General features: G+C 48.8%; 1 protein-coding gene across 1 annotated transcript; it reads right to left on the reverse strand.

Annotated features, from left to right (window-relative positions):
- Window positions 1-27,368, reverse strand: LOC119440417 (neprilysin-1). The gene is made up of 8 exons (XM_037705330.1): window positions 27,109-27,368; window positions 25,163-25,390; window positions 21,323-21,674; window positions 18,423-18,539; window positions 10,927-11,145; window positions 5,983-6,273; window positions 2,990-3,181; window positions 1-357 (listed from the first exon to the last, which is right to left on the reverse strand). The coding sequence occupies exons 1-8, from the start codon at window positions 27,366-27,368 to the stop codon at window positions 1-3; spliced, it is 2,016 nt and encodes a 671-aa protein (XP_037561258.1).
- Window positions 27,369-27,423: the final 55 nt, after the last annotated feature.

Raw genomic sequence — 27,423 nt, forward strand, 5'->3', positions numbered from 1 at the left:
TTAGTGGAAGTTGCATCTAATGATAGGGTTCATGGGCGCGCCCTGGGCGCAGCTGAAGGCGGCTCCGAAGTCGCGCGTGTTCATAGCGGGCATATTGCAACGCAGGAACGGCGGCGGGTACACAGCGTTGTGGTCGAACGCGTAGCCCTGGAAGGCGCAGAACACGAAGCAGCCGCTGACGAAGAACAGCTGCTGCGCCGTGTAACCCAGCTGGTTGGACGGCTTGACGTTCAGCAGTGGATCGGACTGCAGCCGCGCTTTGAAGGCCAGGTAAGCCTTCTGGATGCCGGCGTTGTCGGCGAACGTCTCCGAGATGGAGTTGTTGCCCAAAGTCTGGCTGCCTGAACCGTCGTTGACCTGCCGCAGAAACCATGTACACAGGGTTGCCGAAGGAACATTCGTTGCCCAAGCTAGTGCTGTTGGCTGAACAGCCATAAAAAGGGGAGCACTATTTCTAGCTCGGTATGAAAGCACTAATATAAAACTGACCTTCATTTTTCTATTCGACAGCACATGTGCATTATAGCGGACCTTGAGAAATAGACGCACGCAGAGGATATCTCTTAGTGACGTTACCACCAATTTTTCAGAACAGGGCGCTATGTCGTAAAGCTATTCGAATCTGTTTCCGAGCCATTTCTGCCACTAGCCCTCCCCGATTGGCCACAAATGTTTCGTTGCACCCGCCCTTCGCCTGTGTGTCACGCGACGTCACGAAAACCGCAAGAAATCTCCATCTCATATGACTTGCACACACTTATTATGCATGATTAGGCCGAACAAAATAAAACAATTCTTTATTATTTTCGATTCTATGCCTTTTCCGCCATCAGGCCACCGCTATTGGCCATATTTTCAGGGCTGCGCCCCTTTCGCCTGTGTGTCACGCAGCGTCACAAAACCACGAAAACTCACGACGTCAAAGTGACATATGGCACTAAAGATGAAATAATGTACCGAATAAAACTGAATTTTTTAATAGCTGGGGGCTGCCGCTTTACGAAAGGTATAAAATATGGCTGCGGACCTATCGCTCTGGCACTGGCTACTCAGAACTGCTGGGGAGAATGGATTTCTCTGCGTATAATAAGAAATTTTGCGTGAAAGTATAACGTTGTCGAGCCCTTTCGGCACGTACACGACATCGCTCTGCCAACTCTTCTTCGCTGAGGATCAGTTTCAGCAGCATCTTTAACCTTCCGTTGCACGCCGCCGCGATCTTCGATCAGCAATCGCAAACTAAGCAAGGGGAAGTGGACCAATCGCAGACTCTCCTCATCCGGTTATCTATTTTCACTGCGTTATCTCGGACCCACCGAAACCCTATACTTTTCTGCACGCTTCTCGCCTTTTTTCAGCCAATCAGATAAAAAAAAAACTTGCCAAAGACGCACTGATATTTGCTTTCAAAGCAAGCAAAAGTGACCGCCTTTAAGGCGGTGGTCCCACTCCGGCGGCACGAGCCCCCCGCTTTCAGTACTTTTGGAACAACCGTGGTGGCTCTTCTACTTAAGATATGAAGTTGTCGTATAAACCATAAAAAGCTTAATTCCTGTAGATTCCAACTATATATAATATAAGGAAATTCATTAATGTGATTTAGAAATAAATGCTCAAGAACAAGCATGAGATACATGGTTTTTGCAAACTGTGTCTCAGTTGTGACCATATTTAGAAGAAACTACCGCACTTACTGCATTGCGGCTTGCTCTGTAGCTTTAGGACATATTTTTCTAGTTCCTAGACGTAGCAAATTAATTTTTAATTTTTATTTTTTGGATAATTTGCTTTTGAAAATTGCCAAATATTGCAATCTTCTGTTGTAAACAGCCCGGCAACTACATTCTCAAGGAAGCTAAATTTTGGATAAAGTAGAGTTCAAGGAATTTCCATTTAGGACACAAAATTTCATTCATGTAACTTTATTAGTTTTAAAGCGCAGCTTCGCAGCTTTATTACCTTCCCGCAAAAATGGGCAAAAATAAAGCCAGAATTCTAAATATTGCTTATTTTCGGCCGCATTATTAGGAAAACGAATAAAGTTACATGAATGAAATTTTGTGTCCTAAATGTAAATTCCTTGAACTCTACTTTAGCCAAAATGTAGCTTCCTTGAGCATGTAGTTGCCGGGCTGTTTACAACAGAAGATTGCAATATTTGGCAATCTTCAAAAGCAAATTATCCAAAAAGTAAAAATTAAAAATTAATTTGCTACGTCTAGGAACTAGATAAATATGTCCTAAAGCTACAGAGCAAGCCGCAATGCAGTAAGTGCGGTAGTTTCTTCTAAATATGGTCACAACTGAGACACAGTTTGCAAAAACCACGTATCTGATGCTTGTTCTTGAGCATTTATTTCTAAATCACATTAATCAATTTCTTTATATTATATATAGTTGGAATCTACAAGAATTAAGCTTTTTATGGTTTATACGACAACTTCATATCTTAAGTAGAAGAGCCGCCACGGTTGCTCCAAAAGTACTGAAAACGGGGGGCTCGTGCCGCCGGAGTGGGACCGCCACCTTAAACTATAGGAGAACGTTTTATTGGGCTGCTCAAACAACGCTGCGGGCCACCGCCCGACGCTTGCGCCGGCGGTTACGTAAATTTGACGTCAGGAGATTGGAATAAAATCAGAATGGGGGGAATGGTATTACGTTAAACGACTACAGGTGTCAAATTTTAGCGTGGAATTCATTATTATTGTTATTTAGATGTTTACTAACACTTTCCATTGCTTACAGTGTGTCTGATGTTCTGTGTCAGGTACAGCTTAAGGGCTCGCCATTAAGGATGCATATAGAAAAAAAAAAGAAAGCCAGGAGCTAATTGGCCGATCGGATTCGAAGTCCCAAAGCATGTGGCAATCGTCGTAGTGAAAGGCTCCACATTAGTTTCGACCACCGGCGGTTCTGTGACGCGTGCTTACGGAACTTCAACTATAGAGAGTTTCAGAAACTACAGGGGGCGAAGCCGCTCTCCCACCTGTTTGGTGAGGCAGGCGAGACGGCCGAGGAACTCCTTGTGCGACGACGGGCTGTACAGCGTGAGCGGTTGCACGTGCTCGTCGAGGGACGAGGTGCTCTCTTGGAAAGCATGCGACAGCTCGTGCCCGATGATACGTCCCAGGCTGCCGTAATTGATGGCCGGTTCATCCGTGCCCACGGCAAACGGCGACTGTGTTGTCCGAAAAGGGCACAGTGTAGCCTCGGAAAAGGCAGTTTACGTTTATAAACAAAACAACTGAGGCTAGACCGTCATATGACGAGACTGAAGTGCGGTTGCGAAAAACCCAATGCGTTATATCGATGACATCGTGTCCCGCTGCCTTAAGGTTACAGCGAAAACAGAAATTGTGGATCCTCTAAATTTAAAAGCAAGTATAAGCATGAAAGAATGAACCCTTCCATGCTTACCTCGGCATCCGTGACTGTTTACCTCGTTCGTATACCGGGTGTTTCAGCGAACACTTTCAAAAATTTTTTAAAGGTTGCCTGTGGCAGATAGCACAATTCTATAGTTCATGAGCTGGTCTATTCGAAGAGGCGGATATTACTTGCACAAAAGATTGAAATGCATAATCGACTAATTAACAAAAATACACTAATTAATTTTTAAAGTAATTACCTTATCGCCCATATTTCAATTTACAAATTCTAGCCGTGCAGTTCGCAAGGCGGATTCACTTGGAACGAATTCTCAGGATGACGCCAGTTTCAACATATTAATTCCCGAACTTTTCGAGAAAATGCATTGGCGTTCCAGTTACTTTTGTGCTTCAATGCATAAAACGACGTTTTGTTAAGAAAGTAACTAGGAATACATAAGACAATAATGACACAGTGAGTCATGGAGGCAATGAGTATTCAAGAAGTAGAGGAAGTGTACGCTAATATGTTGGGAATATCTGCTTAGATTCCGTAGTGCACAGCTACAGTGATTCTTCACAACAAAAGCGGAAAAAAATAACTGTTAAGAAGGGTGTCAGACAAGGAGGGACAATCTCTCCAAATTTATTCCCTGCAAACTTGTAAGAAGTACTGAAATTGTTTTATTGGGAACGATTCGTTTTGAGGATCAACGAGGAAAAGTCTCGGCAATCTGCGGTTTGAAGATGACACTGTCCTCTTCAGGAACGCTGGAGAAGAATTATAAGAAATCACTGAAGAACTTATCCGACAAATTGTATGGGAAAGTTTGAAGATTAATATGAAAAAGAGTCAGGTAATGTTCAGTAACATTTTAAGGAACAAGAGTTCGCGATGGGCAGTCAGCCTCTCTAAGCCGTTCAATATTGCATTTTTCACGGCCAAGTAGTCGCAGTGGACCCAGATTGCGAGGAAATTTCCGAACAGATAAAAATGGGTGGCAGTGCATACGACAGGCACTCCCAACTCATGAGCGTTATCCAACCGATATGCTTGAAAAAATAAAACGTGTGCTAACAGTGCTAATAATCTGTGGGGTTGAAACTTGGAGTTGAACAAAATAAGTTTGAGAAGTTCTCAAAATGACAGACGTAACGTTAACAGTCAGTGGTATACAGCAGGATGGATTAGCGTGCAAACGGGTGCAATATACATTTAGTTGTGATTAATAAGATGAGAGTGAAGTTGGACCGGTCATGAAGTGCGCAGTGTAGATAGCTGGTGCTCTACGTAAAAGAGTAAATAGAACGGGTGATAAGGGATGAGAAACGCCGTCGAGGATGGCAGATGGTTAGGTGGTGTGATGAGACTAGCGAGTTTGCAGGCATATATATGGTGAAACGGTCTGACGCAAGACAGTGGTAATTGCACATCGCCGGGAGAGGCCTTAGAATGGCGAAATACGTAAACTGACGACGACAAGTCACGAACTTATAGATAGAACGACTGTTACCATGCATGCCCATGTTATATGAGTTTGCATACCATCGTTCGCGGAGCTCGGATCGTCAGCGCTGTCTTTGGGAAGAATACAAATGACAGTGGTTGTACGTGGTGCGAACCGACTACTCCAGTGAACATCGAGACCACCGACTAAATGCTATGAAGAAGAGGTGCCTGGTGAAGCATAGTAAAATATCTTGACTAAGCAAATGAACACTGCGAAAAGACAACCTTTATCAAAAGTACACAAGTGGCCGCCATTCTGGCCCCAGTAATTTCTGGGCAGGCAGGTGCCGATCCCATGGCCATCTAAACGCAGGCACAGGGAGTGGATATTGGCACTGTATGACGTTGACGAAGACAAAAAACGAGGATAGAAATCAAAATGGTACATAAGTTGCAAAATTTCTTATAACCGGAGTCGTTGGTATGACGGCATAACACAGAAAACAGCGCAATCACGGGACAAAGCCGGGAAAAATCACACGGGGCACAGACCAATGTTGTCCATCTCAAGCGTTTGTTAAAATTGCCTCGCGTGTTTGCGATGTTTACCGCTTCAAGGTACACTGCTCAGATTGAAACGCGATACTCGGACCGCATAATGGCCCACACTTTTTGCGCAACGTGTGAGCGCTGGATAACCACTGAGGGACAGAACGCAGTCACGATGTAATACAAAATGCGCTCACCGGTGTTGCAAAAAGTGCCCGCAGCCACGCACCCCGAGCATCGCGTTTCAATCGCTGAGTACTGTACATATGCATTCGAGGGATAACGTCTATGTAGAAAAATAACGATGACATAACCGAGACAAAAAAATGAGATTTATGTTAACCGCAGCGTAACGTTCTACTTGGTGCGTCGATTCATGAAGCTGCACCTATAGGGAAGGGAAGCGATGCACGATGCCAAGCCTTAATCCTGTCCTTCCATTCTTGTTACTCGTTGCCTCGCACTATTCCTATGATGCCTTCTGAAAAGAATTCCATGCCTACACGTGCTCGCACACGTGGTATATGAAAGTCGAAATAATTTTGTTCGCCATAAAACTACCACTGAACGCGTTTCCATGCAAACCGCTCGAACGTGCGAGTCAGGACTTGCCTGCATTATGGCGCCAGTAACGAAAATGACGTGGAAGACGGGCATGTAGAAGGCGTTCACAGCCAGGATGGGCAGCGATAGCTCGCTGCGACGCTTTATTTTCTCCGGGTCGGTGTACATCAGGCGCCGAAGCTTCTCGAAGCGGTGCTTACGCGCCTCGAGCAGCTGCCGCCCGAAGGCGCCGGCGTCCTCGGAGAAGGAGGGCAGAAAGTCGTAGTTCTGGTCGACAGCCGCCTTGTCCATCAAGTGTGCCGGAACTGCGTCTACGCTCACGATGCTCATCATGCGGTCCTGCGCGACGAGATGTTATACTGGTTGTCGCCGTCTGTCCAAACGTAAGCGTGTAGTATTGTGTGGAGCAACGAGAAAGCTCGGAAAGACAATCTGGAAAACGGTCAAGGTCTCAGACATTGCAGTGAAGGTTTCAGGGGGAAGGTGAATGATGTATGCCCGCATAATCAGAAGAGACGAGAGCTGCACTGCCAAAAAGGCAGCGGCTATTGATTCTTGGGGAAACTGAAAAGTTGGTTGGTCTGAAAATAGGTGGTTTGTATCCGGGGCCATTCTGCGCTTAAGTCCATCTATTAGCACGTTGCGTTCAGTGTCATATTAAGGATAAAGTTGGGAATTATTTTGCAAGCAAGAAGACGAGGAAGGAGTGGGTGACTGATAGGGTAAAAATTAAAGGCCCCCTGCCCCCCCCCACACACACACACAAAACGACATCCACAAAACAATAACAACAACGTTATGTAAAAATAATGCTGGCGTGAGGAAGCGCGGCGGCAGCCGCGAGCGAAGTGACCTTCATGTTTTCTATCGCTTCAACGCAAACTGAGCGGCGAGAACACAGCACACGCAAACCTATGAGCCGTCGGCCCACCTAGACTGTGCCCCCAAAGCAGATCGCTCTCAAGATAAAGCCCGCGCGACCGCACGCAGCCCAAGTACAACGCCCCTCCCTCCCTCCCCTCCCTCGGTGCCATGCACACGACGGAAGACGGCACGCTTCCTCCCCGCTTTCCACCTTTGGGCGCGCGAGATTGAGCCGTGATCGTCGGCTCACCTTCGCACGCTTTCACTCGCCGAAGAAGACGACGACGACGGACGCACGAGCATTGGCCCGAGGTCGTCTCTGTGGCCACGTGACGTGTGCAATCAGGCACGCACTGGGCACATCTTTAGTAATACATAACCATGGAGCAGCTGTGGTTTCAGGGAAGCGTGCTCGTCTCGCACCGCGGAGGACCGGGTTCGATTCCCACCCAGACCGAAATTTACCAAATTTACTTTTCAACGCCACTAATTTACTTTGTTTAATGGAACCTCCTTGAGAAATGTGTCGTCAATCCAAGAGTTTTTATAAGTGTTATTACTCTTTGCGGCGTCGGCCATTTGTCGTCACAGCACAGTTTCGCCAAGGTCACTGCAAGGGTCAACATAGCCAACTCAGCAGCCCAACATATAACCCTTGAGCAATCACGGCAGGTTCAATAATCCTTTTTTGGACTTATAACGTAGTTGAGTAAACATCCTCTCAACGTCACAGCTATCGTTCGCAATGCTGAGGAACATCAACGCTGCCATAATCCGCTTACTAGCGCATTATACTGCCGTGTACATGTACGCGACGTGCCGTAAATACGATGCAATGCGCCCATTGTCGTATTCATGTAAACGCGGCTACTAAAAGGCGCAACAAGCTTTAGTTCGCTCAACGCTGGCAGACGCTGAATGTTTTAATGTATGCCAGCTTTTGCTTGAATGTTAAGTGAAAAATAGATATAAACATACCATATTCATGTGTTATTATTATAATAATATAATATATCGTGATCATTTACTCACAACAGGCGGGCAGCATTCATGAGTATTGTAACATCTGCATTTATTATTATCCTTTACGATAGGGCCAACTTCGCTGAGATATCGAGTTTTGCCCGAAAACGAAGGACCCTATTGGAATATGTACGTGCCTAAACTGTGTCTTTCCGACTTAAGACTTTGCAATTTGATCATTTTCAACAAAGTACGTACGTACTGCGTTGCAGCAATATGCCATGATTATGCATGTGCCCAAAAGATTAGTGCCTTCGTGCTTTTATGAAAATTGAATATTTTGAAAGTTTAGAAAGAGAAAAAGAGCTGTCACAGTGTCGCCCGCAATACAAGGCATCGATTGCGACAACAAATTAGTAGAGAGCTTATACGAAGCAAGGATAGTAGTTTAATTGACCGTATGAAGTTGTAAACATTCGCTTACTAACTAATGTTACGGGCCGAGGTTTGGTGAACCTTCAACAGCGTCTGCTTCGAGCTCGAACCAGGTTGACCATCGGAGAGGGTCCGGCAGGGAAGACGAGGCGACGTAAAACAAATAACACAAGTTTAATGCATGGTTACAGGTGAGCGGTGTGCTCCAAAGAAAACACACAAGAAACGTTGAGCGTGCATGCACCTGCACGCTAGGGCAAAGCAAATGTGTTCTCCACGTGTCTGTTGGCTGGCTTTCTTATACCATCCACCATCCAGGCACTCTCCCCCTCTCCTCTCCCCCCCCCCCCCTGCAGGATAGGGCAAACCCGACGAAGTGGAGATGGTGGGTCACCGTGACGGGGTGAACGTCATCAGCGGGGGATGAGAGGGGTTGCAAGGCGGAACGATAGGTTTCGTCTCTGACCCTCGCGACGGACACGTCTATTCATGTTGACGAGCGCGATCGTTAGGCATGCCGATTCCCATGCATTTGCACGTGTTCCGGGCATGGCCGCTCTAAGTGAATCGTAACAGACTGCACGTGGTCCGGGCATGGCCGCTCTAATCGAATCGTAACACTAAGTAGGCAAGCTCGGTGTCACGCGCGCACAGGTAAACATGAACATATCTCGCTCGATGACCCGGAAACTCGCTGTGATAACGCCGGAGTGAGAAAGCGCGCCATCAGCAGCGGGCAAATTGACCTTCGCGCAGTCTCTCGTCTCGCTTCAACGCGAACGTCGAAGGCAAAGCTCATACGAAGCTACCGGCACTCAGCGCATGCATTTTGTCCTCATCGCATATCGATTTGAAGATGAGGCCTGCGCGGGGGCGCACTTCGCCCACATTGCAGATCGCTTTCAAGATACGGCGGCCGCGCGGCCGCGCTGTGAGCAACAGCCGAAGGAGCAGAACACCCCCCTCCTCTCCCTCTCCGTCGCCTCGCCTTCGTGCCTCGCGCGCGCTACATTGACCCGCGATTGGCAGCTCCCCCTCGTACGATTTCACTCGCACACACAGCGTACGGCGCGCGGCGATTTATTGCCGTTAAACTTAATACGGAGCCTCACGGCGACGGCAGAAATGCGCTTGGAGTGTCCATATAGTTGCTATCGCAATAAAACGCGTTATAAATAAAGCCACGCCTGAAGCCACAAGCACGAAAAATCAGACAAATCCGTGTACTGAGCATCGGTCCCACAATAGCTGAACGATCGCAGCGCCCTCTAGTAATTATTGTAGAAAATTAAAAATAATCAGTGTGTCCAATGGGGACCTTTCTAAAGCGTAGTTTTCTAGGCGGACCCTGCCGTACTTTGCTGACAGTATAGCTGCTGTTGGTGCCGCTGCTGCATGCCGAATAGTTCACACAGAGAAAAAAAAGAATTAAGAAATATGCCCCCAAAGCTGGAATCGAACCGCTGTCTTCGTGCACATGAGCCTGACGCTCCAACACAACAGCACGCATACTTCTCTCGAGCCGCCGCCGTGGAAGTAGCCTTTTCACACGGTTGCCGCGTGCGTCACGTTCGCGCGAGTGCACGTTGGCGCAAAAGCGTATGCGTGCCACCAGTTTCCATTTTGCCACAGACGCTGGAATGAAAGTGGCGCGTAAAATTGGCGGATGTCCCACGTACTGTGCTAATATCCAAAAGTACGGGCCGGTGTGTGTGAGTCATCCGTCTATATCTTTAACGCAGGCTGAATGTGCATACTTGAATAATATTTATAATGACATGTGTATGGTGTTTCGTTTCTTTTTGTTAGTTTATTACGTTTTTTTTTTATAGTGGCTACGGTGTTGGGCTGCTAAGCACGAGGTCACGGGATCGAATCCCGGCCACGGCCGCCGCATTTCGATCGGGACGAAATGCGAAAACACCCGTGTACTTGGATTTAGGTGCCCGTCAAAGAACCCCAGGTGGTCCAAATTATTCCGGACTTCCTACTACGGCGTGCCTCATAATCAGATCGTGGTTTTAGCACGTACAGCCCCATTTTTGAATTAGGGCTGCAGTTGAAAGACAGCGCTTGTGTAGTCTCCTCTCGTCCGTGTCTCTTCGCTTGGCTGCTACGAAATCAAAGCAATATTCATTGACTGATGATCGCCAAATTTTTATTTATATCACCAAAGACTACAAAAATTTCCAAAAAAAGTCACAAAATGTAGCGTTCCTAAAGTGATTCACTTAGTCATCATATCTGTAGGGAGACGGGTATCGTACGTCATTTATTCTCACACTCTAGAGAAACTTCTCTTCATCCGCTTCTCCCCTTTGATTTCTGTTCAGCGTCTTCTTTGACGCCTCGGGTGCAAACTATTCACTACGCAAAATTTTGATCATTCATATGATCAGTACAAAACATCTTAACTACGCATCAAAAACAAATAGCGCGATTCGATAAACAGCGTTGAATAGACCATTTAAAGCGAATGAATTGAAATAGGGATATACATATGGCTTAAAGAGAAAGAAATCGCAGACCCCAGTCTCTTTTTGATTCGCTGAACTCAATTACTGCGATAAAGCACTTAGGCCACTAACACACCGATATGTTTAGGGATCCCACGTGACCTCGAGAAAGAGGTCCTGTAGAGAACTGTACCATAGCGAAAGACTTTGAACGCACCACGTTCGCTTTGGAAGTGTTTGCGTCCATCCAAGCGAGGGTCTGGAAAGAGCGCACCGAGGCGTTGCGTATGTGCTCGGTGAGCGATGCCGAGCGCTTCACCATGTCCATGCGCCCAACCGCGCCCAAGAGCACGTGACCCAGGGCTGCCGGTGCCAGCTGCAGCATTGTGTTCACGCAGATCTTGGCGTTCTCCACGGGCGAGTCCCGGAAGTGCTCCCTCTTGGAACAGTCGGACAGTGTTGCCGAGAAGGCGTACGCCTCGTCCATGACAACCTGGCAGAGGAAGGTCATTTGATATTTCACTTGCGTGGTCTTGCGTAGGGTTACTGATTTGAAGACTGGAGGCCGTATATCTCCACCTATCCCTTTCGGGGAATATATATACTTCAGCGACGAGAGTCGTGTCAATTCACGTGGCAAAAATGTGCCAGGAAAATACAGCTGACGGGTTTGCTTAGCCAAATCAACGCCCCAACTGGACACCCACTGCCGGTCACCACAGATAGTGACTCAAGAACACGGTCCAAGCGACTGTATTCTCGATCGACCATGCCTCCCTCAATGCACGCCTGTATGCCAGCGACGCGGGAGCGGACGTAGCGATAAATTTGTGAGCGGACACACTTCCCGCCAGCGTTATTTTACCGTTGTGAAGCTGGCAAGTGCCATTGACAGCTTCAGTGCAAACATCCTCACGGTAATGGATGCTCGTCGCAACTATAAGACGTCGAACAGGGGGCTACGTCACGGGAAAGCGGAAACAAGCCCGATTCACGCATATGATCGCAAATCATGGGTTCAAAAGCGGTCCAGGGGTCGAATTCTGTAAGGCTTCCTTTCCTTCGATTCCACACATTTCTTATCGCCCGTTAGAGCGAGTGGCTGATACCGGCGATCACGAAGGCCTAGTGTCACGACAGGCAATGACTAACGTCAAAAACAAAAAAATGAAGATAACCCTTGCATAATACAGCCCCAGAAGCAATTGGCAAAGGCATTAGCTTGAGAGCAAGAATATTGGACATTGACTATGCCTTGCGGTGCCAAATAATCAAATTGAGAGAATAGAAACGTTGAACGTTTAACTGAAATGTCGCCCACCCAGGTATATAGTTGCGCTGCTGAGCTCGAAGTCGCGGGTTTGCATTTCGATGGAGGCGGTATCTCATCTCATCGGTACCTCATCCAAGCCTTAAAACTTTTATATGCAATTATTAACTCCACTTGTGGTCTTTCTGATTGCAACTACATCACATTTATAAACGCAAGTTGTAGCCGTAGCTCCCATGCCTTGAACATATCACCTATCTTTGCCCGTACTAACACATTCAAATACAGTTTTTTTCCCACGTACAATTGAGCTATGGAATTCTCTTCCCGGCGACATTCGTTCACTATCACTAAAAGATTTTATAGCTACCACCACTAAGCACCTCGCTAACATGTAAAGCGCTTTCTTTTTTCATTTTTTGTGTATGTGTATGTTTGTTATTGTGTAGCAATGTATAATGTTCCCACTCCTGCTATAGCCCTATATATGGCTGCAGTATATGTAAATAAATAATAATAAATAAATAATAAAATGCAAAAGCGCTCGCGAATACATAGATTTAGGAACCCGAGAAACCATGGTCAAAATTATTCCCGATTCACGCACTATGCGGCGTGCCTCATAATCAGATCGTGATTGTGGCACGTAAAACCCCATAATTTAGTGAAACTGGAATGAATATCAAACATTGAAGTGCCTCGCTGTAACTTACGGAGGCAACTCAAGACGAAACTGCAGTTTCTTTACCTGGGTTTCTTTGTTCCCCCAAAAATTCTTAGTTTTTCATAACATGCGCTAAGCGTCGCGGTCATTAAGAAGTAAGTGTTTCCCAACGCGTTTCTTTCTTTTTTTCTTTTCCTTTGCTCACAGCGCAGCGGGCGTTCCTGATTGCACACTTTTGTGGCACTTGCACCCACCGCGGTGCTGTTGTGGCTATGGTGTTACGCTGCTAAGCTCGAGGTCGCGGGATCAAAACCCGGCCGCGGTGGCCTCCTTTCGACGGGGGTGAAATGCGGAAACACCCGTGTGAAGTGCATTGGGTGCACATTAAAGAACCCCTGATGGTCAAAATTAATGCGGAGTCCCTTACTACGGCGCGCGTCATAATCATATCGCGGTTTTGGCATGTAAAACCCCCGAATTCAGCTTTTGTGGCACTTGCACCTACGCACCTTTAGAAAGCGTGCCTTCAGAGCACATAATCACAGTGCCAGTATTGTAGTTTTCAAAGCGCAATAACAAAATCGAAAAGAAGCGTTAATAGACTGTATATATGCCATGAACCGCCCTTACTGTTGGCCATGGTGTTTCGACAGTCTAGCTTCCGCTACCGCAGATCAGTTGGTGTCCGGAAAATCAGTCTTTTGTTTGCTATATATGTATCTATATATCAATATGTATATATATATATATATATATATATATATATATATATCTTGCGAGACCGCTGTTAAACCTCGACGGTTTATTTAGGAGGCCGCGCACTGAAGAGAATGACGCTGGCCATGATGACGAACATATACAGATGAAGATGAAGGAGTAATATAATGCTCACACAATTTCCCCTGCGCGTGGAAGCGGCCAACCTGGCCGCTGGTTATAGCGGCGAACGCCGTATGAAAGGCTTTAAACGCGAAACATCCACCATCTCTGTGGCACGGCAGCGGCCGTCCAAAGGCGTAAGAACGGGAGTGACACGATAGTTAACTGGCGAAGTCTGTTCCCGAACAGTGTAGGGCCCGATAAAACGGGACTGAAATTTCCTCGCATAAGCCAGGAGCGCGAACTGTGGTTTGCTGGCGACACTGGGTAATGCGCGAAACGAACTGCTCACACATTGATGTGGACGAGGGCACGGGGACACCAAAGAAAGAAACGTCGAGGATAGTGATCGGTTGACGACCATACACAAGGAAAAAAGGCGAGTACACCGTAGTGCGTTGGACGGCCGTATTGTATGGGAAAGTGACGAATGGGAGAATGACATCCCAGTTGGTGTGATCAGGGTTGATGTACATTGATATCATGTCGTACAGAGTGCGATGAAAGCGCTCTGTGAGGCCATTAGTTTTAGGGTGGTAGCTGGAAGTCGTTGTATGGTTGGTATTGGACGCACGGAGAACATCGTCGAGAAGTTTAGACAGAAAGGTCCTGCCGCGGTCACTCAAAAGGACAGGTGGGGCTCCGTTCCATAAAAAGATGGCTTCCAAGAAAAAGGCTGCAACCTCCGCTGCGGATCCCGAAGATAGTGCGGCTGTTTCAGCGTACCGTGTCAAGCGGTCTAGAGCTGTGACGATCCGTCGTTTACCGCCAGCTGATAAGGGTAGCGGTACATACGGTCGATACCAACGACTGCGAAAGGAGCTTCAGGATACGGGACAGGTTGGAGCAGTTCAGCCGGAGGTGAGGTTGGCAGAGCGAACAGGAAGCCACGTATTTCGCTACGCTGGTTGCAAGTCCAGGCCAAGAGAAGCGGCTGCGGATTCGCTCATAGGTTTTATGGAAATCAAAGTGACAGGCAGTGGGATCGTCGTGAAAGGTCTCCAGTATCTGGGCCTGAAGTGTTCGGGGAACGACAGGAACCCAACGGTGTCCTTCGAGATGAAACACGTACCGGTATAACATAAAATTTTCGATCTCGAAGTTCTTCAATTGCCGACGGAGCTGAGCGTTAGGTGTGCGAGATGATCCGCGAATACGTTCCATAACGGAGTGGCAGTAGGAGTCACTACGTTGGCAAGATGCAAACATATGAGAATGGCTGGATGGGAGCCGGTCGAGAACTGCGAGCGAAGGAAATGCAGAAGACGCGTCCTGCGGTTTGCTCATGGAAGGTGGTAAGCAAGCAGCGCTTGAAGACGGTGGTAAGGGACAACGAGAGAGAGCATCGGCATCCTGGTGTTTCTTTCCAAACTTGTAGGTGACGTCGAAGTCGTATTCTTGTAAACGAAGTATCAAACGGCCGAGGCGTCCCGTTAATTCTTTAGCGACCGTCAAGTGGCGGCCGTGCAGATAAGGCCGAAATTTTTGTACGGACCAAACAACGGCAAGACACTCTTGCTCGGTAATCGTATGATTTTCCTCTGCAGCTGTTAGCGTGCGACTTGCGTATGCGACCACACATTCTTCGGAATTTCACTGACGTTGCTGAAGAACAGCGCCGATACCGTGGCCGCTGGCGTCATTGTGTAGAATAATGGGTGCGGTGTTGTCGAAATGACAAAGCACAGGTTCGGACGTGAGGGCACGCTTGAGGGCGTCAAAAGCAGTTTGGCATTCGTCCGACCGTACGTGGGAAGCTCCAGGAGGAAGGAGTTAATGGAGCGGCGCCGCAATGGTGGCAAAGTTACGTATGAAGCGCCGGAAATACGGAGCTAGGCGAAGGAAGCTACGCAAGTCTTTGGCGCGTTGAGGACTGGGGAAGTGGAGGACAGCGGTAATCTTATCGGGATCGGGTCGAATGCCCTCCTTGCTGACAATGTGTCCAAGCGCTTTAATGGTTTTGCTGGCGAAGTGGCATTTTTTTTGTATTCAGCTGAAGGCCAGCAGCTGAGAGGCCTTAGCTGAGAAGCATCGCTTCACCTTAGCTTTGCCGAGCCATGACGTCACCGCGCCGTGCGGAGTGGTTGCCGCGGCTGCGCAGAGGCGGAGCTAAGCCGTGACGTCACTGCGCCGACACACGGGATACATAGCTCCGCGTCGCCGCCGCGCCGAGCACATTGCCGCCAAGATCGTTACTCCCGAAGAAGGGGAAGCGCGGTGCGATAGCCGCCGCGCCGCTACTCGAGAGCGAGTGAGACAACTTCTGTCCGATCCCGAATATCGCGCCGCCGAAGCGGCGGCGAAACGCAGTTCCGGAGTTACGCATAAGATCTGGAGTTACGAGCCCGCGAAACCGAGCAAAAGCGTTTGAGCGTCCAGAAATGTCCAGATACTTTAATTACCGAGTGTTCGTTGCTCCTTGGGCTGTCGATGATTCCGGGGTGATCTTGCGCAAAACGTGGCCGAGTCTCGAAGCATAGCCTCGCAAAAACTTGGCCGAACCGAGATAAAGCTAGTTGTGGTCACCAGCTTCGCACCACTAGTGTGAAGCTGCCCCTAATGTTTGTTCTTTTCTTTTTTGTCGCATCACTTACCACATTACCGGGTCGTCGGACACAGTGATCTGTGCCACTATTTGTGTTATCGAAATAATTTTGCAGCTGGTAGTAGCGAAGGCTGCACTGCGCCGTATGCCACTACACAGAGCGGGCAAACTGAACCACGTGTCAAATTTTTTTCGGCATGTATACACCTACACCACGGCGCTACGTCATGAAAAGGCGGTGGCGCTGTCGTCGGAATTTAGTTCGCATGGTAGGCACTCCGCCGCCGAGACGCCGCCCGTGTCGCGCCTACCACAGCAGCCGCTGGGTTTCGCGGGTAGTTGTGTGGTTCCATGTGTGAGGTGTTTATTTTATGATTTTACAACGAAAGAAACGCAGTATGCCGACGAGCTTAGTTAATTGCGTCTAAATACGCAAAAGGCTAAACTTTTCATAGGTTTCCTGTTGATGAAAACCGACGCAAGCAATGGGCCGCCGCGGTAAAAAGCGAAAGTTGGATTCTGATACCAGATCATCCTTTATGCGCAAGACATTTCGTATCCGTTAAGCTTCTCTGTTATATTGAGTGGCGTGCATTAGCCAACCTACGACCTTAGGATCATTATTAGCGTGTCATTACAATTTCTTGCCGCACTGTGGGAAAGCTAGATTAGGTTAAGCCTTGAATGTAAGTCGAGCGAGCAGATGCCCCACAAAGCACGTCTCATTCACATTTATTTTCATCTCAAAGAATTGAGTCACCTGCAGTGTAGTTATCCTATCACACGTTCACATACGCAGGCAGCACGGTCACAGCTGCGTTAATTGCAGTGTGGATGTCATAAACGCGCTTGAACGAGTCAATTAAATTTCGAGCGCGATATAAAAGCTACAGTACAGTACAGAATTGGAGCGATCGGACGGCCGCAGCCAACAGCTCAGATTGCGCGGGCCAACACAGCCGGCGTCGCCGTGGGGCCGGTGTACCTCGTCGGTCACCAAGGCGATCGCTTCTATCGCCGCTCGCGGCGACGTAGAAATCGGCTACAGCTTGTTTTAACAGCGAAGCTGTTTAAGCCAGCCGTAATTTGTGGTGCGTAGCCGTGATAGCCACGGCAACCCGGAAGAGGAGGAGGAGACCGCGTGCGGTCTCCTCCTCGCCAGCTCCCTGCCTTCCCGACCCCTGCCTCTCTTTCCGGGGCGCGCTGAGCCAGGCGGAAAAAAGAAAGCGAAAGCTTGCACTAGGCCGCGCAAAGCTCAAGACACAGCGAAGCTGGCCGATTCATATCGAGCGGCTAGCCTCCAACGCGTTCGGCGTCGGCAAGCAGCAGCATTCTTGGCACTGTGCCAACCTTGGTTAGCCTGCCTGCGTTTGTGGCATGCCCGGAACGCTGTCGCTCGTAGGGGCCAACGCGTCCAGCGCTAGTCACGCGAAATGTCGCCAACGCGTTCGGCGTCGGCAAGCGACAGCGTTCTTGGCACTGTACCAAACTTGGTTAGCCTGCCTGCGTTTGTGGTATGCCAGGAGCGCTGTCGCTCGTAGGCGCCCACGCATCCAGCGCTAGTCACGCGCAATGTCGCGAAAGGGACGGTACCTCCGAGAATGATCGCTCCAGAATATATACTACATGCGTAGTTAAGTTAAACCAAGTTAAGACCTAGCAGCAACCAAGTTCATACCTAGCAGTAGCAGCCAGTAAGCTTCGCTGTGCGTAAGCTTTGCGCGACCGAGTGCAAACTTGCCTGATTTTTTAACATGAAATAGTTCCGAATAGAAAAAAAAATATCTCGAATCTGCGCGTGTTTCGTAAAGCAGCGCCCAGTACTAAACCACTGACGCGATCGGGAGCAACGGTCCGACGGCATTTCGTCTCGCAGACGGAAACCCAAGCACCGGCCGTCTCAGCGAGGCGGCTCGGCTGGCTGGCAAGTACTTCGTTTCGTTTGCTATTCGCACCAACGACACCGAGAAAACCAATTCATTTAAGCCCACGTTCGTGTTGTCAAAAATAAGCGCACTATGATGAGGCAGGCCAGATCGCAAGCGCTGTCGGCCGTCACTGCGGCAGTCAGCGAGTTAGGCCTATAATGTCTCGTTCGGTCCTTATCCTCATGGGGGCGAAATGCAAGAACGTGCACTGAGTGCACGTTAAAGAACCTCACGTAGTCAAAATTAATCCGTCGCCCCCACTACCGTATGCTTCATAATGAACTGGTGGTTTTAGCACCTCACCCCATTAAAAAAAAAAGCATCATCCTCAGCGTGCAAGCGGAGGCGGCGAACGTGGGCGGATCCTACGCGACTCGCTATATATAGGCCTAAATATATCGACGGTGCCTACCACTGTTTACAAACATGGTGTAGGTCGCGTCACTTTTATGCCGTTTAGAATACGGTGACACATTATACTAACCTTCCAGCCCACGACAAGCAGCACGTCGACCATGGTGTTCTCGAAGTGAGCCAACACGTTCCACAGAAAGAAAAACGGGCTCCGGCTGGAAGCCAGGAGGCGGTCGTCAGGACCTACCTGCAAGAAGCAAGTCTTGTATGTGTACACTGTGTTAGTGCATTCAGAAAGAGCTGCCATTTAACCGGAACCTAAGTATACAATAGGTACTACTAGCCAAAGGATATGTGTAGCTGCTTAGCACCATGGCAGAGATTCGGGCTAGTTGATCTGTCACGCTGGGAATCGGAGTAGTGCTAAAAGACAATGACGAACATAAGTGAGTTATACGACGTGTTGTCGTACCTGATGTCTGCCCTAGTCCTTCTTATATAGCGTACATTACTCACATTCCTAATTCTTCATTACACTTGTAGTATGCGTACTTCCCAGTCGAAGGACGTCGTGTCAGCTGTTATTCCAAACGCCTGCTTGACCATTGCTTGACTTCAGAACCCGCGGACGCAGTGCATTAACCCCTCCTAACATAGGTCGCATGTTTCTTCGCTGCATCGACGTAGATATCTATAGCCCAAAGCTTTCAGCCAAAATGTGATGACTGGGCTTTAAATAACATACCTATTTAATTTCCCTTAAAAATGATGAATGCAGAAAACTGTTCTGGTTGCATGCACCCTTAAAGCAAACAAAGAAACCAGGAAGGATACCTATAAACATAGTATTTTATTCTAGCTGAAACCAGGGTATCAAAACCTAAAGTGTTTCGAGTTCGGTTTGGGTTCGGTCTCGCGCTTTTAGATCTGGTTCAGATTCAGCTCCGGAGCAAAAATTATAAAAGTTCGCACCGGTTTGGAGCTTTCTGAATTGGTCCATTCGATATTAAGTGGGTCCGAAGAAAGAAAAAAACATTGGCGTGCTACCAGTTTCCGGAAAAATGGTTGATGCTCTTGAAGGAACATATATACAAGTTCGCTTGGCGCATTTTGTAGAAGCCTGGAACATGCTCGCGAGGAAGTCTCATAAGTGCAAAGTGAAGCGCGTAAAAGTGCAAACGGAACTCATTGGAGTTCTCCATGTGTACGCAGCAACTTTATGACCAGCGTTCTGTAAAACAAAAGAAACAAAAATGTTTTCTTAAGCAACTTATTTGCAGAAATGCAAACGCCTCACTAAGACAATACAATTGATATTAGTTCACACCAGCTGTGCTGCATGGACTAATAAAACCGCGCTTTAGTAACATAAAATATATATACCAAATAAGATCATTGCTGTTCTATAGTCCATCGGCCAGTCAACGCATGACGGCAATTTGTTCTAGCAGGAGCATTTTCTGTTGAATACCTAAGCGCGGATGTGGGGCATACGAGGCGTCGAACCTAATGCGCCATTTAGTGTCCTGCGCCGAGCCACGCTCAACGTAAGAAACCACAAAAGAAGGGCTCTTCAGGATGTCCAGGTAGCCTGCAGTTAGCCGCACGCCGCTTCGGCAGTTGTCAAACGCACCGGCGCCCAAAGGCGCACTGGGACGCACTAGGCGCGTGCAGATTCGGTAAGACGGCCGCCAGGAGCGAGTTGGTGGCGTAGAGCTTAAAAGGACATAAACCTGTCATTGCTCGTTCCAGATGATGGCAATCCGCTCGCGCCCATAGATCATGGCTCGAGACGCATGTTTCGCTGTAGCGCTATTTCGATTTTGGAAACGAGGAAGACTCAGGATTGACAAGAGGTGCGTACGCATACCTGCGAGGTTGGTTTATTTACTGCACGCGTGTATATCATATCTAAGTTGCAACACCATGATACTGACGTCCATATACCAGAGACGCCGAACGACAACGGTTCGCGCTTCTGGCCAACGACGAGCGCAGAAGGGCAGAAAGACCAGTTGTAAGAGTAATTTTAGCCCAAATGAGCTAGTGGTAGCCTGCAGTACTTATACCTGAGCAAGATGACCGTTAAGAAACACCTCCTCAGTGAAGAGGCTGCGAATGCTAAAGCGTTAGGTAACCCACGCTTTCCTTCTTTCTTTCTCTATTTAATGCTTTCTTTTAGGGGCGAAGCTCCTTATAGCGGCACCCGTTCGTCCCCGTCGTAGTAGGTAGCCACGTCTAGTTTTATGAATTGCTCAATAGATGGCGTTGTGTATCCGTATATGTATGTATACCCATATATACATATATATGTATACGTATAGTATAACCGGAAGCCGACTTCCGCTTCCGGTTCCACTTGCCGGTTCCGTTTCCACTTCCGGTTCCGCTTCCGGTTCCGGAAGCCAGCTTCCGGCTTCCGGAGAACGCTTCCGGCGTTTTATGAAAAAAAAATTCCGAAAGTTGTGTCCGTAGCGCGGAATCGAAACTGGGACCCCTCGCTTCCGAACGCGCGGCGCTAACCACTACGCCACGAAGCGCATATAGACACACGCACCACGATGGCAATAAATACCCAACATTAACGAAAGGCAGCGTTTCTAGCACGTTTCTAACGCGTTTGTGCTAGCGCGTTACGGCCCGTGTAAGAAGCTGGTGTAAGACGCTGTGGCCTCTCCGCCTTACCTTCAACGCGTTTCGAACGCGCTGCCCAAGGCGGTGGCAAGTCAAGTTCAAGTCGAGGAGCGTTTATGAATACGGGGGGTATACTCTCTCAGCAGTCATGTGATGGCGTCGGCAAACGCGGTGCACGTTCCGGCATGTGTAAATGGCTGCGTAAGACGCTGTGGCCGCTCCCCCTTACTATAGAGAGTACTGCACGTTTCTAACGCGTTTGTGCTAGCGTCTCCTTAAGCGGGAGATCCGATGATTCCCTCCGGAGCTTCGCCCACTCATCATCATTCACCCCGTGGATATGCTGTGATTTTTTTTCCTTGTTTTCTTTAAGTGCACGCATGCGCCCAGCCGTACCTGCACGTCCGGCTTGAGGTAGTTGTTGAAGACTTCCAGCCAAGCGCTGTCGCTAATGAGGTTGCGGGTGAGCGCGGGTAGCTGTCTGAACTCGTAGTAGCGTGGCGAGTACGGGTGGTAGGCGCGCGAGATAACGTCGAGCGTGGACAGATCGGCACGCACACGTGCCATCCGTTCTGCCACAGCTCTCGGGTCCAGCCGGGCGGAGAAAGCGCGCAGGCAGTCCGAGTGCAAGTCGGTGGTTGCGCTGCGCCACGACTGGCGATCCACGTCGGCCACCATCACTGAGTAGCCCTCGTCGGTGAGCAGGTACGGCACCAGGGTGAATTTCACCAGCGGGTGGATGTCGTATCTGCGCGAGGATACGGGGGAGTCGGATACACATTGACGAGATATAATTAAAAAAAAGAAAAGCCGCATGAAAAATAAGTATTTATTCAAACATCGTCAGCGAAAGTTTTGTTCCACACCTCCTTTTAGTGCATGATGGTTTCAATACGTAGGCCTTCAAGTAGAAAGTATCCTAAGCATCTTGCACGCCATGGCACGCAGCTGGTTATGCGCGGCTAACGCGATAATGGGACGTCGTCTCCTCAAGGAGTCATCTTTGTATTTCACGTCGCTTACGTTGCGCCAAGTAGAATAATGTACAGCAAACCTAAACACCAAGACGCACAGGAGGAACAAGTTGTTCTACCATTGTGACGCTGCACAAGCGAAAGAGACTTTGTAGGTGGCAGTCGGCATCCCGCGCTGGTTGTTCTCTTCGGCAAACTTCCACTTAATTCGTATATGTCGGCTGCTGCGCGGTGAATCTTCCCTTCATCTGTAATTACGCTGAAACCGGCCAACCCTATTTTACAGGTTCCGGGCAGCTACAGCTATGTCTCTCCTATACGAAGTGAATGCACACACGACGTTTATACTCTATGACCATGCGCCACGCACGTTCCACACCACAGCTCACCCAAACCGAGCACAACTTTGGTGATAGCGCAGTGGTTAATGTGTAGGAGTCCAAGCCGCACCTCACCGCAGGTGTGTGGGTTGAATCCTCACTGGAACACGTGAGGGACGCTCACTTTTCTTCGCCGGATAAGAACATTACACAGTGTCTATAGGTCAACGCACGACTTGCGTATAATATGTATATATTGGCTTCCCTTTGCATTCGCGCTGGTTTAGCTGGATTGTGGGTTTTGTTTCTGAAACTTCGCGCAATGGGGCTAAAAAGTATTTTTTGGCTTAAGAACTCTTTAAGTTACGTGCACGTGCACAGCGCAATCCACTCATAGCGGCACCATTTTTAACGATTCATATTGGGCGCTATAACATAAAGCTATATTCGAAGCTTTTCTATTCCAATTCTGTAATCAGTCCTCCACGATTGGCCAAGAAGTTTTCGGGCGACCCCCCAACTTCGCCTGTCGGTCATGCGACGTCACGAAAGCCGAGATAGCTCCCCATCTGATATGACGTGTACACACTGATTGTGCATGATTAAACTGAAGAAAAGAAGAATAATAATTCCTGATTCAACGACTTTTCGCCCTTAGCCATCTGCTATCGGTCAAAAGTTCTTGAGCTGCGCCCACTTCGCCTGTCTGTCACGCAACGTCAGGAAACCGCGAAAACTCACCGCGTCAAAGTGACGTGTACGCGTTAAAGATGCATGCATTAATATGCCGAACAAAACTGGAGCCGGATTCACAAAAACGTTCTTACGCTAAAACTGTTCGTAGAAGCCGGTGTCAGCCAATCGTGGTGTTGGACATGTCATTAGCGAAGGCGGCTGGCGAATGACAAGCAGCGCTTACGAACGAAAAGCTTTATGAATTCGGCCCCTGAATTTTTTTCTGAATAGCCGGAGACTGCCCCGTTCCGAAAGGAATAGATGGCTGCTCGCCGACCGCTCAGGCACTCGCTACTCGCACCTGCCGGAGAGCATGGATTTGTTTGCGTATAACAAACCTTTTATATATAAACCTTTCATAATATACCATTTCTGGTATAATATACCAGAAAACTAGGTGGGGTGATGAAGTTAAGAAATTTGCGGGCACAAGTTGGAATCAGCTAGCGCAAGACAGGGGTAATTGGAGATCGCAGGGAGGGGCCTTCGTCCTACAGTGAACATAAATATAGGCTGATGATGATGATGAATCAACCTTTTTGTGTGGCAGTAAAACATTATCGAGCCCTTTCGGCACGTATACGACATTGCTCTGCCGACTCTTCCTTGCTGGGGATCCGTTTTAGCGGCATTCTTAACCTTCCGTTGCACGCTTGCCACGATTTTCAACCAGCCACCGCAAGCTAAGTAAGGGGAAGCGGACCAATCGGAGACGCCGGCACCACCCTCTTCATCCGGTTATCTATTTTGACTGCGCTGGCTCGGCCGCATCGAAACCCTCTCCTCTTGAGCGTGCTCCTCGCCTCTTGTCAGCCAATTCGATAAGAAAAACCACTCAGTGTAGGCAATGTTATTCATTTTGAAAGCGAACAAAGCTGACCTGCTATAAACGAGAATAACGTTTGACTGGGCTGTTCAGACAACACTGCGGGTCACCACCTGATGCTTGCGTCAGCGGTTACTTAAATTTGACGTCAGGAGATTGGAATAAAAATTAGCAGTGGCTTAGCTCGGCTATGCCAGGATATACGTAGCGTGAGCTAAGGTTCACCTGGTTATTCTTAGCTTTCCTGGTTGTCTAGGATTAGCTTGACTATCATGCTTACTGCTGCTTCAATGACACACACTGCAACGAGAACGAGAAAGTTCTGCTTAACGAGAAAGTCCTTGCACTTGTACAAAGCCGCGCCACGGTTTCACCCCACTCAGGCGGCGCCGCTAAACTCAACGTTTCACACATGGTACTACTTACCGGCGTCAAGTCTTTCATGTGCTACAGTCTTTCACACACGTTGCACACATATTCAAACGGATTGTTCCCGAAGTCCGTCTCGAAGGTCCGAGTCGCACTGGCGCTTTCGCCAAGTTTCACCTTATAGTCAGTCAATCGGCGAGCCTTGACGTCATCGACGGCGTCTTGTTGTTGCTGCTGCTGAGATGGTCGGCCACGTCGCTCAGCCTCCTGGCGATGCCGCTTTGCTAGACCTTCCTCCCTTTGCTCCGGTGTCTCCGTAGCACGTTTAGCCTTCTTCTGTTGGTTCTTCCTACGCTCAACCGCTAATTGCCAGGCAGCTACTTCGGGATCTGATGAGTTAGGCTTGTCCGCTCTTCTGCGCCGCTGAGCAGCAATTTCGCTCTCCTTCTCCATGGCTATACCACACTGGCAAACGCCCCGCTATATGTATACCCCCACTGATACCTCTGCGCATGAGTACAAAATGAGAGGCGCTATCAAGCGGCTCCGGCGCAGCGTCAGACTTGGCTACTGCGCAACGGAGGCGCACAGCTGGGCACGCGCCGGCGCCAGTGCGTCTGCTGCGGCTTTGACGTCGCTCCTCTGGAATACGCAGACCGGCGAGGCGCGCGCGACGGCGACGGCAACAGCGCGCCAGCTGTGCGCCGTGTGAGGTCACTGCTGCTCGCGCATGCGCAGCACGGCTCTCCAAGAGCCGCGCGAAACTGCTCAACCTCGACCAGTGTAGCTCACGCTACAAAAACAGATTGAAATAGTTTTGCGTTATAGGGTCCATATAGCTTGTAAACATTCGGAATATTTATCATCATTAACTTATACGTTCACTGTGAGAAAATAAACCGCGTGTAACGATGCGATTACTACTGCGCATTGGATATAACGCCCCATGTTCTGCGCTTCGTATTCCGCGCGACCATCGTGCTTCCTGCTCAAACCCTGCGCCTGCGCTCACCGAAGCCCGAGGCCGACGAGGAAGCTGAGGAAGTCGAACTCCTTGCTCGGTGGTTCGAGAGAGGGCCACTCGAGGTGGAACTCGGCGAGCAGTTCGTGCAGAGCGACCGTGTGTTCTTGCTTCTCGGCCATGACGGCCAGGCAGCGCTGGTAGCCCGCAGTCACCCGCGAGCCGGACGTGAACGAGAAGCTACTAGGGCTCTTCTCCAGCTCCTCGAACAAGAGCAGCCTGCGGCGTATAAAAAAAACAGCGTCCACACGGTGGGTCCATGCTTGTTCTTCACTGAAGACACACGAGAGAGAGAGAGAGAGAGGCAAGGATGCAAAGGGGCACACAGCTCCTTCGCAGGCCTGTGCAGCGTTTTAAACGAGAAACAGATTCACAGGACGATGGAGGTTTGAAGGGATCAACAATGGTTGAACAAGGCATGTCTGAGGCTGAGCGTTTCGACAAGGGCCACTTTGTCTTCATCGGGGCAACATTCAGACAGGCCCCTGGCGACGGCCAGTTCCCTTTTCGAAACGTTGGCTCCAACCTGATTGGCTCGTACACCTCTTGGTCAACCAGTTGTTGATCACTTTGGTGAGCCGTTCGTGTAACTGGGCAAAGATTACCTATGTACTGAAAATTATCAAATTTCCGTAAAATTGGGATGCTGTGGAAGCCGCGATACAGGGCCAGACTTCCACCCAATGAATGTAACTTCAGCAGGCCCCGTTCCCTCCCCCCTCCCTGCCCCTCCCCCTTTTTTTGTCAAAACGCTCGCGAGAAGTGCATTCCTGATTTATGTAATCTTTTTTTTTCACCCGCGTTAGATGTATTTGATCTAGTTTAATGATTGGTTAAATGTAGTTTCAATAGCCCGAAACAAAAGCTGGCTATGTGAGACAGAGTACATATGGAGGATTCTGGGATTAATTTTGACAACCCGAGTTGTTTAATGTGCACCTTAATCTAGGTGGGCGACACTTTTTGCATTACCAAATGTCGTAAATTCCGAAAAGAGCTACCAGTGACTATGAGCATCGCTGAACGTGCGTCTGCATGCATATTTGAAATATGAGTTAAGCTGCACGGCAAAATTCACCCAATGAACTTAAGAGTACACGCTGCGCTTCACGCTGGCGGCCATTTATGCGCTGAACTCAAAGCAGTCCGATGGGTGGTCGCTCCACAGTGCGTGACTGCGGGTATGAATTGTCGCGTTCACCTTTCACTTGTCTTAAGCAGGACCGTACGGTACAGACTCCCGCATTTTTAACTATATCGCGCGAGAACACTATAATATGGTCATGCGTCGTCCTGAAGGGAAAATCGCATTAGACGACTCTTGCACAGGAGAGTGCTTAGTGCGCTTGAGAGTACGTACTTCTGCCGGTCTCGCTGATTATGCGATAACACCCGTGTACTTAGATTTAGGTGCACGTTAAAGAACCCCATGGTGGTCCACATTATTCCGGAGTCCCCCACTACGGTGTGCCTCGTAATCAGATCGTGGTTTTTGCACGTAAAACCCCATAATTTAATTTAATTTTTTTTAAATTTCTATTCTATAACACATATCTAGGATCAACTGTGGAATACACCACAGCTGGTCCGATATATGCAGCAGCGGGGAGAATTTTTATAACAGGTGCTGCTAACTGCGTTTGGAATTGGTAGCTGAAACCCATTAGCACTGACTACCTTGTTTAGTCAGTTTTGTTACTAACTCTATCCTTACCAGCTGTCGTTATATAAGGTATAGCAAATGGTGTGACACTAGATAGTAACTACTACGAAGCTTTTCTTTTATAGTGTAATACAAGTACATAATGGTGACCTGTACATATATCCGGTTGATCTTCTGGTAGCTGCGCAAAACAGACCTCGGAGAGCACCTGTCCCGCGATCCATATAAATGTGCTGCAGGGACTGAGTCATTGACGCGAAACGTCGCCACGTACCTCGTCCGCGACGCGAGTAGTTCGAACTGGTTTCTGGTGCCGCCGTGACTGCCGTTCCAGAATCCGCACACGTGGTCGTAGAAGTTGTCGCACGGGTCCACGCGGCGGTTCACGCTGGCAGCCAGTTCGGCGCTGAAGTCGAAGCAGTGCGACGGGTGGTCGCACCAGGGGAACAGCCAGTCGGTCAGCCAAATGAAGGACATGCGCAGAGCGCAGTAGACGCACGACAGCGCCAGTTGTATGGGAAGCCTCGAGGACATGGACCGACAGGGAAGCCTTCCAGCGCCCCTCTCGATGAGCCTCCCCGCAAGCTGC

Source organism: Dermacentor silvarum, chromosome 1 (assembly GCF_013339745.2).
Source record: "Dermacentor silvarum isolate Dsil-2018 chromosome 1, BIME_Dsil_1.4, whole genome shotgun sequence".
In the NCBI taxonomy this organism is placed as follows: domain Eukaryota; kingdom Metazoa; phylum Arthropoda; class Arachnida; order Ixodida; family Ixodidae; genus Dermacentor; species Dermacentor silvarum.